Source organism: Choloepus didactylus, chromosome 4 (assembly GCF_015220235.1).
Source record: "Choloepus didactylus isolate mChoDid1 chromosome 4, mChoDid1.pri, whole genome shotgun sequence".
Classification (NCBI taxonomy): Eukaryota; Metazoa; Chordata; class Mammalia; order Pilosa; family Megalonychidae; genus Choloepus; species Choloepus didactylus.
Genome location: NC_051310.1, coordinates 98614026 through 98627306, shown reverse-complemented (window position 1 = coordinate 98627306; position 13281 = coordinate 98614026). Strand labels below are relative to the sequence as shown.

The 13281-nt window shown below is 38.7% G+C and overlaps 1 protein-coding gene across 5 annotated transcripts in view; it reads right to left on the bottom strand.

Annotated features, from left to right (window-relative positions):
• LOC119531699 (5-formyltetrahydrofolate cyclo-ligase) overlaps positions 1-9744 on the bottom strand; it is a 65211-nt gene extending 55467 nt beyond the window's left edge. The window contains exons 1-2 of one of the 5 annotated variants that reach the window (XR_005216386.1): positions 9607-9744; positions 512-628 (exon numbers count right to left, since the gene is read on the bottom strand). Coding sequence is in view for 1 of the 5 variants with exons in the window: in XM_037833254.1 (XP_037689182.1) it covers positions 9607-9723 (117 nt within the window). In the remaining 4 variants the exon portion in view is untranslated. Of the gene's footprint in view, positions 1-511; positions 629-9168 lie in introns of all 5 variants that reach the window. The other 4 variants (XR_005216387.1, XR_005216388.1, XR_005216389.1 and 1 more) reach the window with 4 other exon arrangements.
• Between the last annotated feature and the right edge of the window lie 3537 nt (positions 9745-13281).

Sequence of the window (13281 nt, the reverse complement as noted above, 5' to 3'; positions counted from 1 at the left end):
TAGCAGTACGGGATAATTAAGAAATTCTTATGGTATATTTAATATCAGGGACATCAAGGAAAGGAATTCCCATGTTAAACTCCAAATATTATACATCAATGTCTCTGCCAGAGACAAGATGTTATGGCAGACAGATCATCAGTCTGATTTACAATACAATTACTAACATGCAATTTTTCATGGGATGTGGCTCTTGTGTGTGTGGGTGCGCGTGCTCTGGTGTCTAACAGGAATTAGTCTCACAGACATCTTTAGAACATGACTTAATGACAGGATACAACTTCCATTTTACTGTTAAGGAGACTGACATCACATGAATAGACTGAAAATATACAGCAAGTCAGTGAAAGTCTTAGAAACAAAACCGAGATCTTCTGATGAATAAACAGGGGACCTCACTCATTTCACTAATTTCTTTCTTCTGCTTACTACCTTCTCATACAGCCTGAGCATGATAACCAGTTCTTTGTTTCATTAATTCAAAAAAGTATTTAGGGGTGATGTTACCAACCTGGCAATGTAAGACATGCCCTGAAAGAACCTCCCCAGAGGTTCAGTGAATGAAAGGAGAAATCCCACTTGCTTAGAACTCTGGAGGACAGTAGAAATGAGAAGTACTCCACAAATCCTGAATCAAACAAAGAGAAAAATAGGTAAGAAACTTCCATCCCGACCCGCCAATCTTCTTCCCTCCACCTCATTTGGTCCGCACGGCTTAGGAGTTGCTTGGAAGCAGCAGCCCAGATCCCTCCCTCCCACCAGGGACAGACTACAAAGCCACTCACAGCAGTGAGTTAGAACTCCACATATATCCAGGCACAGGGACCCAAGGCCACAGAGATGCAGGGCGGGACAAAGGTCACTAAGGATGCTGCACACAAAAGGGCCACCAGACAGTGGGAGAGAGACTGCAGTAGAACGGCAGCTGTCAAGTGGTGTACTCCCTCAATCCAGTTACTGTAAGCTGGGCCACATAAATGCATAATAGACTTTTCTGAACTTACACACCTTTCTGAATTAACCCCATCCCCCGGGCAGGATACCCTAACAGAGAAGAAACTGGAGGCAGAAAAGCCTCACAGAGAGAGAAAAAAAAGGGGTGGGTGGGTGTTTAAACTGAACTGCTACAACACCAGAGGGTCCCAGAACTGAAAAGTATAAAGAAAACAGGGCACTGAGTTAGGGAGAGAATTTAAACAAATAATAGGAGCTGGGGAGAAAATTCTGCACAAAAACAAACAGATCAAAATTCCCAGAGAAGGAAAAGAGGAAAGGAAGCTTTCTCCTGGATGAAACAATATGCAAAAAGTACAATCTTAAAAATTGTACAACATATCCAGAGCAAAAATCAGATGAAGAAAAGAGAAGAAAATCTGATCAAACTTGGGCTATTTTAAAGGTCCAGAGTAATTCGGACCAAGCATTAAAGAAGAGCCACAATACAAAGCCAATCAACAATAAAACCCTAGCAAGAGGGAGAAACTGACCTTCAAAATTACCTCATCAAGATAATCAGATGCCTAGACATCAGCAACAAATTACAAGTTATACTAAGAAACAGGAAGTTATGCTCAGTCAAGAAAAGAAATTAAAACTTCAGAGGATACACAGAATTTGGAACAACTTAATCAAACAAGTTGAAACAAAACCCTAAATCAATTCAAGGAGATGAAGGAAAATATTATGCATAAAGAGATAAAAGATATTAAGAAGACAATGTGTCAGCATAAAGAAGAATGTGAAAGTATAAAAAAAATAACAGAAATTATGGGGATTAAAGGCACAAGAGCAGAGATTAAAAATACACTAAAGGCAAAGAACAGCAGATGTGAACTGGCAGAAGAAAGAATTAGTGAACTAGAAGACAAAACAATCAAAATCATACAGTCAGAAGAACAAATAGAGAAAAGAATAGAAAAATTGAGCAGTGTCTCAGGGATTTAAGTGATAGTGTGAAGCACACAAACATACACATCATGGATGTCCCAGAAGAAGATGTAAATATACATCCCAACTCTTATGGAAGATGTAAATATACATGTCCAAGAAGCACAGTGTACTCCGTAAAGAACTACTCATAGAACTACTCTGAAACACATACTAATCAGACTGTCAAATGCCAAAGATAAAGAGAGAATCATGAAAACAGCAAGAGAAAAAGCGATTTGTCACATAAAAAGAAACTGTAATAAGACTAAGTGCCAATTTCTCATCAGAAACTATGGATATGAGAAGGCAATGGTATGGTATATTTAACATACTGAAAGAGATAAATTGCCAGCCAAAATTCTTTTCAGTTTCTGGCAAAACTGTCCTTCGAAGATGAGGGAGAGTTTAAAATATTCACAGACAAACAGAAACCGTCAACAAAAGACCTACCCAACAAGAATCATTAAAGGGAGTTCTGCAGGTTGAAAGGAAAAGACAGGAGAGTGGCTTGGAATAGTGTGAAGAAATGAAGATCATCAGAAAGGATAACCAAAAGGGCAAATGCAAAACCAGATAGTACTGTATTCTCAATATGCAACTCTACTCTTTAATTCATATAAGAAGCAGAATACAACTGAACAAGAAAAAGGCATATCTTGTGATAACAGACACATAAAATATAAAGTTGTAAAGTGGGACAAAACAACATAAAGAGGGGAAACAGAGGGAAATGGGAGCAGAGAACATGTATGCAATTGATGTTACGTTGATTACTTTTCAACCTGTAGGTTATAGATGTAGGTTGTACAATATAAATCCACAGTGACCACAAAGAAATTATTTAAAAAAATATACAGAATCAGAAACGAGAAAGAGATCAGTCAGATACATCACAAAAGATCAACTATACAGAAAAGGAGGTTGCTATAAAGGGAGAGGCAAAATAAAATAAAAAAGATAGGACATATGAAAACACCAAATGGCTGAATTAAGTACTGCCTTTACAGCAATACCACTGAATGTTAATGGATTAAATTCTCCAATCAAAAGACACAGAGTGGCAGAACAGATAAAAGAAGCATGATCCAATTACTGTATATGTTGTTTACAAGACACTCACCTTAGACACAAAGATGCAAATAAGTTGAAAGTGAAAGGTTGGAAAAAGATATTCCATGCAAATAGCAAATAGTAATCAAAAAAGAGCTGGAGTAGCTATACTAAAATCAGACAAAATACACTTTAAGTCAAAAGCTGTTATAAGAGACAAAAAGGACTCTATATATTAATAAAGGGGACAATTCAGCAAAAAAATAATAATCATAAATATTTATGTAGTTAACCATGGTGCCCCAAAATACATAAGGCAAAGACAGGCAAAACCAAAGGGAGAAATAGACATCTCTACAATAAAAGGTGGGGACTTCAATATACCACTCATTTCAATAGACAGAAAATCTAGACAAAGGATCAATAAGGAAACAGAGAACATGAATAATATGATAAATGAACTAGATGTAACAGACATATGCAGAACATAGCATCCCAAAACAGCAGGATATACATTCTTCTCAAGTGCTCATGGATCATTCTCCAGGACAGACCACATGTTGGCTCACAAAACAATCTCAATAAATTTTAAAAGATAGAAATTATACAAAGCATCGTCTCTGACTACAATGCAAGGAGTCTGGAAATCAGTAACGGGGAAAACTGGAAAATCCACAAATTTATGGAGGTTAAACAATACACTCTTAATACGTGAAAGAAATTGCAAGAGAATTCAGTAAATATCTTGAGAAGAATGAAAATAAGAACATGAAATATCAAAAATTGTGGGATGCAATGAAGGCAGTGCTGAGAGGGAAATTTACAGCCCTAAAAGCTTACATTTAAAAAGAAGATAGAGCTAAAGTCAAAGAACTAACTGCACACCTGGAGGAATTAGAAAAAGAAAAGCAAATTAATCCCAAAGCAAAGAGAAGGAAAGAAATAACAAAGACCAGAGCAGAAATAAATGAAATTGGGAATTAAAAAAAAAAAAAATAGAATTAACAAAACCAAAAGTTGGTTCTTTGAGATGAATAAAATTGTCAAACCCTTTACACTGACAAAAAGAAAAAAAAGACTCAAGATCAGAAATCTGACTTCACAGAAATGAAAAGGATCATAAGAGGATACTATAAATTGCCGTATGCCAGCAAATTAGACAAATTAGATGAAATGAACAAATTCCTAGAAACACACAAACCACCTACGCTGACTCAAGAAGGAACAGAAGCTCTCAACAGACCAATTACAAGTAAAGAGATTGAATTAGTCATCAAAAATCTTCCAACAAAATGTTTAAAAGTAGATTGGGGTGATGAATGCACAACTATATGATGGTACTGTGAACAGCTGATTGTACACCATGGATGATTGTATGGTATGTGAATATATCCCAATAAAACCGAATTAAAAAAAAAAAAAAAACCTTCCAACAAATAAAAGCCCAGGACCAGTTGGCTTCACAGGTGAATTCTACCAATCATTCCAAGAAGAATTAATATGAATCCAGCCCAAACTCTTGCAAAAAATTGAAGAGGAGGGAACACTACCTAATTCATTCTATGAGGCCAACATCATCCTAATACCAAAGACAGATAAAGATACTACAAGAAAAGAAAACTACAGACCAATTTCTCTAATGAATATAGATGCAAAAATCCTCAACAAAATACTTGCATATCTAATCCAACAGCAAGTGGGGTTATCCTAGGTATGCAAGAGTGGTTCAACATAAGAAAATCAATTAATGTAATATACCACATTAATAAAACGAAAGGAAAAAAACACATGATCATCTCAATTGACCCAGAAAAGGCATTTCATGAAATCCAGCATCCTTTCCTGTTAAAAACACTTAGAAAAATAGGTATAGAAGGAAATTTCCTCAACATAAAGGGCATATATATATGAAGAACCCACCACTAACATCATACTCAATGATCACAAGGATGCCCACTGTCACCGCTGTTATTCAACACTGTACTGTAAGTTCTAGCCAGAGCAGTTTATAAATTTATAAATTTATTTATAAATAAATAAAAATAAAAGGCATCTAAATTGGGAAGAAGTAAAACTTTCCCTATTTGCAGATGACATGATCCTATTTATAGAATGTCCAAAAAAAATCTTCAACAAACCTATTAGAGCTAATAAATGAATTCAGCAAAGTGGTGGGATACACAATCAACATGTAAAAACCAGTAGTGTTTCTATGTACTAGTAATGAGCAATCTGAAGAGAAAAATCAAGAAAAAAATTCCATTTACAATAGCAACTAAAAGAATATCCAGGAATAAATCCAACCAGGATGTAAAGGACTTGTACACAGAACACTAGAAAACATTGCTAAAAGAAATTAAAGAAGACCTAAATAAACAGAAGGACATTCTGTGTTCATGGATTGGAAGACTAAATATTGTTAAGATGTCAATTCTACCCAAAATACTTTACAAATTCAACCCAATCCCAATCAAAATTCTAACAGCTTAATTTTCAGAAACAGAAAAGCCAATTATCACATTTATTTTGAAGGGTAAGGAGCCCCAAATAGCCAAAAAACATCTTGATAAAGAACAAAGTTGGAAGACTCATACTTCCTGACTAAAAGCATATTACAAAGCTACAGTGGACAAAACAAGCATGGTAATGGCACAAGGGTAGATATACCAACCTATGAAATGGAATTGAGAGTTCAGAAACAGACCTTCACATCTATACCCAATTGATTTTTGGCAAGTTTGCCAAGTGCACTCAACTGGGACAAAACAGTCTCTTCAACAAATGGTGTTGGGAGAACTGGATATCTATACACAAAAGAATGAAGAGGACCCCTACCTCATACCATACACAAAAGTTAACTCAAAATGATCAAAGACCTAAATATAAGAACCAGGAAAATAAAGCTCCTAAAAGAAAATGTAGTGAACTATCTTCAGGATCTTGTGATAGGCAATGGTTTCTTAGACTTTACACCCAAAGCAAAAGCAACAAAAGAAAAAACAGATAAATGGGACCTCATCAAAATTAAAGACTTCTGTGCCTCAAGGGACTTTGTCACAAAAGTGAAAAGATACCTTACTCAATGGGAGAAAACATTTGGAAACCACTCTGGTAAGACTTCTGTGCCTCAAAGGACTTTGTCACAAAAGTGAAAAGTTAACTCGTTCAATGGGAGAAAGTATTTGGAAACCATTCTGGTAAGGGTTTGATATCCAGAATATATAAAGAAGTCCTGCAACTCAACAATAAAAAGACAAGCAACCCAATTTAAAAATGGGCAAAAGACATAAATAGACCTTTTTCCAAAGAGGAAATACAAATGGCTAAAAAGCATGTGAAAAGATGCTCAAAATCAGTAGCTATTAGGGAAATGCAAATCAAAACCACAATGAGATATCATTTCACACCCACTAGAGTGACTATTAAAAAAAAAACAGAAAATACAAGTGTTGGAGAGGATATGGAAAAACAGAACACTCATTCATTGCTGGTGGGAATATAAAATGGTGCTGCCACTGTGGAAGACAGTTTGGCAGTTCCTTGGAAAGCTAAGTATAGAATTACCTTATGTGCCAGTTTGCATATATTATGTCCCCCAGAAAAAGCCATATTCTTTAATGCAATCTTGTGGGGGGAAACAGATTAATCATTTTGATTAGGGTGTGACCTCTTGATTGAATGTTTCCATGGAGATTTGACCCCACCCACTCAGGATAGGTCTTGATTAGTTTATAGGAGAGAACTCACAGAGAGCAAAGAGATGAAAATGCCCCGAGACATGCTAAGCCAGGAGATCCAGATGCTTGCTGACGCTCTTGAGATGCTAGCCCAGAGTTTGGTCTGGAGAAGCTAAGAGAGGACTAAACGCCCCAAGAGCAGCTGAGAGAGACTTCTGGAGAGACGCTTGAGAGTTGACAGAGATGCTCAGAGCTGCTTGGAGTTGCGGATAGAAGGACATTTGGAGATGCTAAGCTGAGGACACAAGGGAGCTGAAGAGCTGAAACACAATCTGGGACCAGCAGATGCCAGCCATGTGCCTTCCCAGGTTTCCAGACACCATCGGCCATTCTTCAGTTAAGGTATCCTCTTATTGATGCCTTAGCTTGGACCTTTTTATGGCTGTAGAACCGTCAATTTGTGACCTAATAAACCCCCTTTATAAAAGCCGATCCATTTCTGTTATTTTGTATAATGGCAGCATTAGTAAACAGGAATACCATATGACCTGCAATCCCATTTCTAGGTATATATCCAGAAGAATTTAAAGCAGGAACTTGAACAGATATTTGCACACCAATGTTCATAGCGGCATTATTCACAACTGTCAAGAGATGGAAGCAACCTAGCGCCCATAAGCTGATGAATGAATAAACAAAATGTGATGTATACATACAATGGAGTATTATTCAGCTGTAAAAAGGAATGAAGTCCTGATGCACACAAAAACATGGATGAAACTTGAGGATATTATATTGTATGAAATAAGCAGACAAAAAAGGACAACTATTTGGAAATGGATGGTGGTGAGTATAATTAACAGCACTGAACTATATAGGTGAATGTAATTAAAAGGGGAAACTTTAGGCAGCAAATGTTACTCAAATTCAAATCAAAAGATAAACATAGGAATGTATGACACAGTGAACCCTATTGTAGACGATGGAATTTAGTTAATAGGACAAGTGTAAGAATGCTCTTTCATGAATTATAACAAATGCACCTCATTAATACAAGGTGTTAATAGAATGGTATATGGGAAAAAATACATCTACTGTAAACTATGGAAGACAGTTAAAAGTACGACTTTTAATAATCTTTCATCAATTGTAACAAAGGTACCTACTATTAAAAAAAAAGCACAATTATAAAAAAATGCTATCAATTGCAACAAATGTTCCACACCAGTGCAAGGTGTTGGTGGTGGGATGGCGTTTGGGAATACTGTATTTTATGCAAGATTGTTCTGTAAGCTCATAATTTCTCTAACAACAACAACAAAAAAGATGTTTTTTGTTTTCATTAGAACAGAGGCAAAGATGAAGACAAGAATGGCAAACGTTTGGGCAGTTTGGGGGCTACAATGTAAACCCTGTAGGGCCCAAAAATATCTCCTCCCTGCATGGAGGACTTAAATCTCCTTGGGAAGCAGGCCATTCCTTAAGGCCAAACAATGAAAGCTGAGCCCCCACCCCCACCCCAGGTTCTCTGTAGAGACCCAGTGACAGAAAGCTTTGGTGTAAAGTTCTGAGGTTGACCATTCCTAATCCCAACCTCCTCTGTGTGGGGAAGGACACTGCCTACCAACCCTCCACCCACTCACACCCATTCCTGTTCAGCCTTTCTCCTTCGTCTCCTTTTCACACTTGCCTTCCTTTGGACATTCTTTTCTTTCTCCCCGGGCTTCCTTTCACTTCCAACTCCTGATTGGCAAACCCCCATTCCTCCTTCAAATCCTAACTCTGTCTCCTCTGCTGTGTACCATTCCCTGGCTCTCCCAGACAGAATCTCTTTTCTCTGTGACACCAGGATATTTTTCCTAAACTGCGGTAGCTTCATTTAGGATGTGTGTTTTAATTTGTCTCTTGCTCCTTCAGGCAGTGGGCTAGGACTACACTTCTTTCACTTTTGCAAGCCCAGTTCCCAGCACAGTGTTCTGCATACAACAGAGCATCAGTAAACGCAAAACAATAATGTCTAGAGATTATGGGCATGAGTTAGAATCTGTGGGACCTAGGCAAATTACTTAACCTCTTTAAGCCTTAGCTCCTCAATTGTACTGTGAGACTAGGAATAACACCCAGCCACAGGACTGGATGAACTGATTACGTAAGATGCTTAGGCTAGTACATAATAAAGTACTAGCAATTGTAGCTGCTGTTATTACTAATAATAACCTCTAACTCTTAATTATCCAATATAATAAACAACAGTAATGATAATTCGGAGGGGGCGAGTACTTAATGTTCACCTACTATGTGACAGGAAAATGCTAGGCCCTGAGGTTACTAAGTAGTCCCAACCGTCCACGTACACCACGTACGTGACCAGTGAAGTGCAATCAACATTTGCCTTCCGCCCTTTGGTCTTTCCACACCTGTTTTTTAGAGTTCCCGAGAATGAACACTCACACAGGATATCACTTGACTCTTACTCAAAACTCATGATCTCTAAGACGTACTGAAGACGCACCTAGCGCTCAGGGGTTCCACCCCTCTGCACTACCAGATCTTTCTGCTCTCACCCTGTTCTCTAGTTTGCTTCTCACTTCAGCATCCTTCTTTACCCAGATTAGGAACTTTTCCTCAAGCCCACAAGTGCCATCCGTCCAACCGGAGTCCCTCGCTAGGAGGTCTATCACCCCACTACTACAGTCTCCCTCAATAGCAAGGAAACCTCATCACCGCCTCCTTTCTCCGGAATCGCGCCAACAGCATCGCGACACTCGCAATGGGTCTGAGCGCGCAGGAGGAAGGGACGTGCGCGCGCCAGGGGGAGGGACGTGCGCGCGCCAGGGGGAGAGACGTGCGCGCGCCGGTTGTCTGCGCCTGTGCGGGTTCGCGAGCCCGGTGCCGCCTGTCCTCTCAGTGGGTCTGCCGGGTCTAGGTCCCGCCCTGCGCGGTGTCGCACCTTCTGGGTCAGCAGACGGGACTGGCGTAGTCTCTCCTCGGCGCTCAAAGCCCGTAGACGCTGCTTCAGCTCGGCCCTCAGGCTCTGCTTGGCACTCTTCACAGCTGCCGCCGCCATCTCAGCTGAAACCGAGTTGGGTCCCGCCCTCAGCGCCCCGGACTTTAGTTCCCGCGCGTGCAGGCACACAGCTGGACTTCCTGACCGGAGGGAGGGTCAGGGCTACGGGAGATGCGTCCCCGGCTTCCGGTTCATGGGGCCCGCGGGGAGTCACGCCCCACCACGCCTCCCGCCCCCGGTATGGAATGACTTTTCAGCCTCGTGGCCTTGGTGGTCTAGTCCCGCCCCCACCCCTTCTAGTAGTAGCGAATGGGAGTGTGCGCTTTTTGTCCGCCACTTACGAGGTCTATAGCCTTGAATATTTAAACGCTCTCCCCCTCTCCAGGCCGCAGCTGGACTTTTGGGGTGGTAATATTCGAAGATGGTTTATTATAAAGGCAACCGACAATATTTTCACTGATTGTTTACATGCCTTGTGTTGGGCAGGGTTGGGGCTACGTGAGGCTTGAAAAATAGGAAGAGGCAGGCAGAATAGAGAAATGTATATGATAGAAGAAGTCAGTGAACTCCTTTTTTCTACAATGAACTTCCTCTCTTTTTCTTTTCCAGTTGGTGGGAGGGAGTTAGTTCATTGCTGATGAACAGGACAGGTCATTGATGCAGTGATTTTCCTTTACAGGATCAGGACGCCTCATCTGTTCACCTCTAGAGAACTTAAGACTAAGTAAGTTGCCCTGTTCATTATAGGCTTAGAGTCCAGCAATATTGTTACTGTAGATGACTGTACCTTGCGCATAGTATAAAAGATCTGTTCCTTTGGAAAGAGATGTTTAGAAAATGATGTTCCTTGCTCTTGGAGGGCATTAAGAGGAAAGAAGATGGTAGATCTAGGGATTAACCAGGTGTAGAGAAGGGTTCTTGTACCTCAGATTTACCCTTCACACGTTGCCACCCAGTCACGCAATGAGAAACTGAAAGGATTAATTAATTAATGAATAAAACATGTTCAAACCAAAACTTGTACATGAATGCTTACAGCAACATTCTTTGTAATAACCAAAAAGTGAAAACAATGCAAATGTCCATCAACCGATAAACAAAATGTGATATATCCATATATATTGGAATAGTATTCTACCATATAAAGGAATGAAGTAATAAAACATGCTATAACATGGATGAACCTTGAAAACAGTATGCTAAGTGAAAAATAACACATATTGTATGATTCTATTTATATGATTTGAATAGTCAAATCCATAGAGATGGAAAGCAGATTAGTGGTTGCCAAGGGCTGAGGACAAGAGAATGGAGAGTGACTTCTAATGGGCACAGGGTTTCTTTTTGAAGTGATGGAAATATTCTAAAATTAGATTGTGGTGATAGTGGTGCAACACTGTGAATATGCTAAAAGCCACTGAACTGCATATTTTAGAAGAGTGAATTTAATGGTATGTGAATTATGTTGCCTTAAAAATAAAAGAAAGGAATAAAAGAAAATATACCAGTAACTACTCATTTATGGGAAAAAACACAAAATGCATAAACTAGGAACTTAGTTTGGGTGCCTACAAGGCATAGATGGGAATGGGTCAGCAGGGCTGAGGAGAGTGACATGTCTGTGATTATATTTGTTTATACAGCTCTGACTCTTAGAACCATGGTAATGTTTCACATACAAACAGACAATCCCTCCCTATTTTGGAGGGAAGCCAAAACAGAATACAAGTAGGAACAAATGAACCTAACTGTATATTAAATAAATTACGTAACCACAATGAAGTGATTGGGGAAGAAAAGAACTAACCTAAGAAACTTAGGAAACAGTATTTTGATGGTGTATCATAAGGCTAAAAACAAAAAGTACTTTATACAAATGTACCCTAATTGGTAAATTGGGTTTTCAAAGGGGTATAATTAGCAATTGAAAAGCTACTTTATGCATATACTAGAATTGAACCAATAAATAAATCTATTGTGGACAGTGTGAGCCTAGGTTGTCCTTGTTGGAGAAACAAGTTACAAATGAGGAAAGAAGGGATGCTGGAATAAAACATGTGGTGTTGGACTGGAATCAGAGATGTCAGTATGAACTAATGATTTTTAATATATATACAGATTGATAACAGAAATATAGATAGGTGTATTCATATACGTAGAATATATTTCCTAGCTCTGTTTGTGAAAGGACCTAGAAGCAATGAAACAGCAGTAGCAACAAAATCTAGCACCCAGATCTTTTTCTAAATACCATTCTCCAATAAAAAGAACGGGAGCTTCTTGGAGAATTGATTGATTCTAGATTGGTGCAGCATAGATACAAGATAAGCCTGGAATATCTTGTGGGGTGTGCCACAAAGTAAAGAAGTGCTCAAAAAGGAAGAGGGCATGTGAAAAGGAACACAGGTGCCAAATTGGAGTTCCCAATGGCCAAAGCTAGGACAGTTTAAGCAATAAAATAATGGTAGTCTGACGGGATAATCCCTAGAATAAAATAAATATCAATTAGTCCACACCGATATGACTAGTTCGGTCAATCAGTCAGTCATTAATGGGCGAGAAGGGACGCACTTCCTTACTAAATAATTCCAATTAATAAATGTGAAAGGAATAATGGAAACAGTAAAATCACCGAAAAGTAAACATTGCAGTTATAATTACTGTGGGAGTACTATTGGTGGATGCTAAGAATGATAAGAAACAGGACATTTTCATAGTCTCACATTCTCTCTCCAGAAGATACTTAATATTGAAGAAACGCAATAGACACTACCTTAACCAAGTAATCAATGTAAGTGTTACCAGTAATAAGACAAATATACTCCATGATAAGATGTACTAAGGACACACTTCATTTCTATGGTATTCTTTCCAGAAATACATAACCTCAATCTAATCATGAAAAACATCAAACCCAAATTGAGGTATAGTCTACAAAATGCCTGACCAGTATTCTTCAAAACTGTCAAGATCAAGAAAGACAAAGACTGAGGAATTGTCACAGATTGCAAGAGACTCAGGAGACATCTAAATGCAATATGGGATCTGGATTGGATCCTCAATCAGGAAAAGAACATTGGTGGAAAAACTGGTAAAATTCATATAAGGTCTGTAGATTAGATAATAGCATTGTGTTAATGTTAATTTCCTCATTTTGGTGATTGTACTGTGATTATGTAAGATGTTGACATTAATAGAAACTATGTGACGGGTATATGGAAACTCTACTATTTTGCAATTTTTCTGTAAAACTAAAACTTTTTCAAAATTAAAGGTCAAAAATAAAATTAAAATTGTACTGGATTAAATAGTGCTCCCCCGAAATTCATGTCCACCTGGAGCCTCAGAATGTGACCTTAGCTAGAAATAGGATGTTTTAGTTTTCCTGGTTGCTAAAGCAAATACCATGCAATGGATTGACTTGGGGATTTATTGGCTTACAGCTTTGAGGCTAGGAAAAAGTCCAAGTCAAGGCATCATCTACGGGAATGCTTTCTCCCCAAAGACTGCAACACTCTAGGGCAGTCTGCCTGCAATTGTTGGTCCCTGGCTCCTCTGTCACATGGCAATGCATATGGCAACCTCTCCTGGCCTGAGACTTACTGTAGAAAATAAATT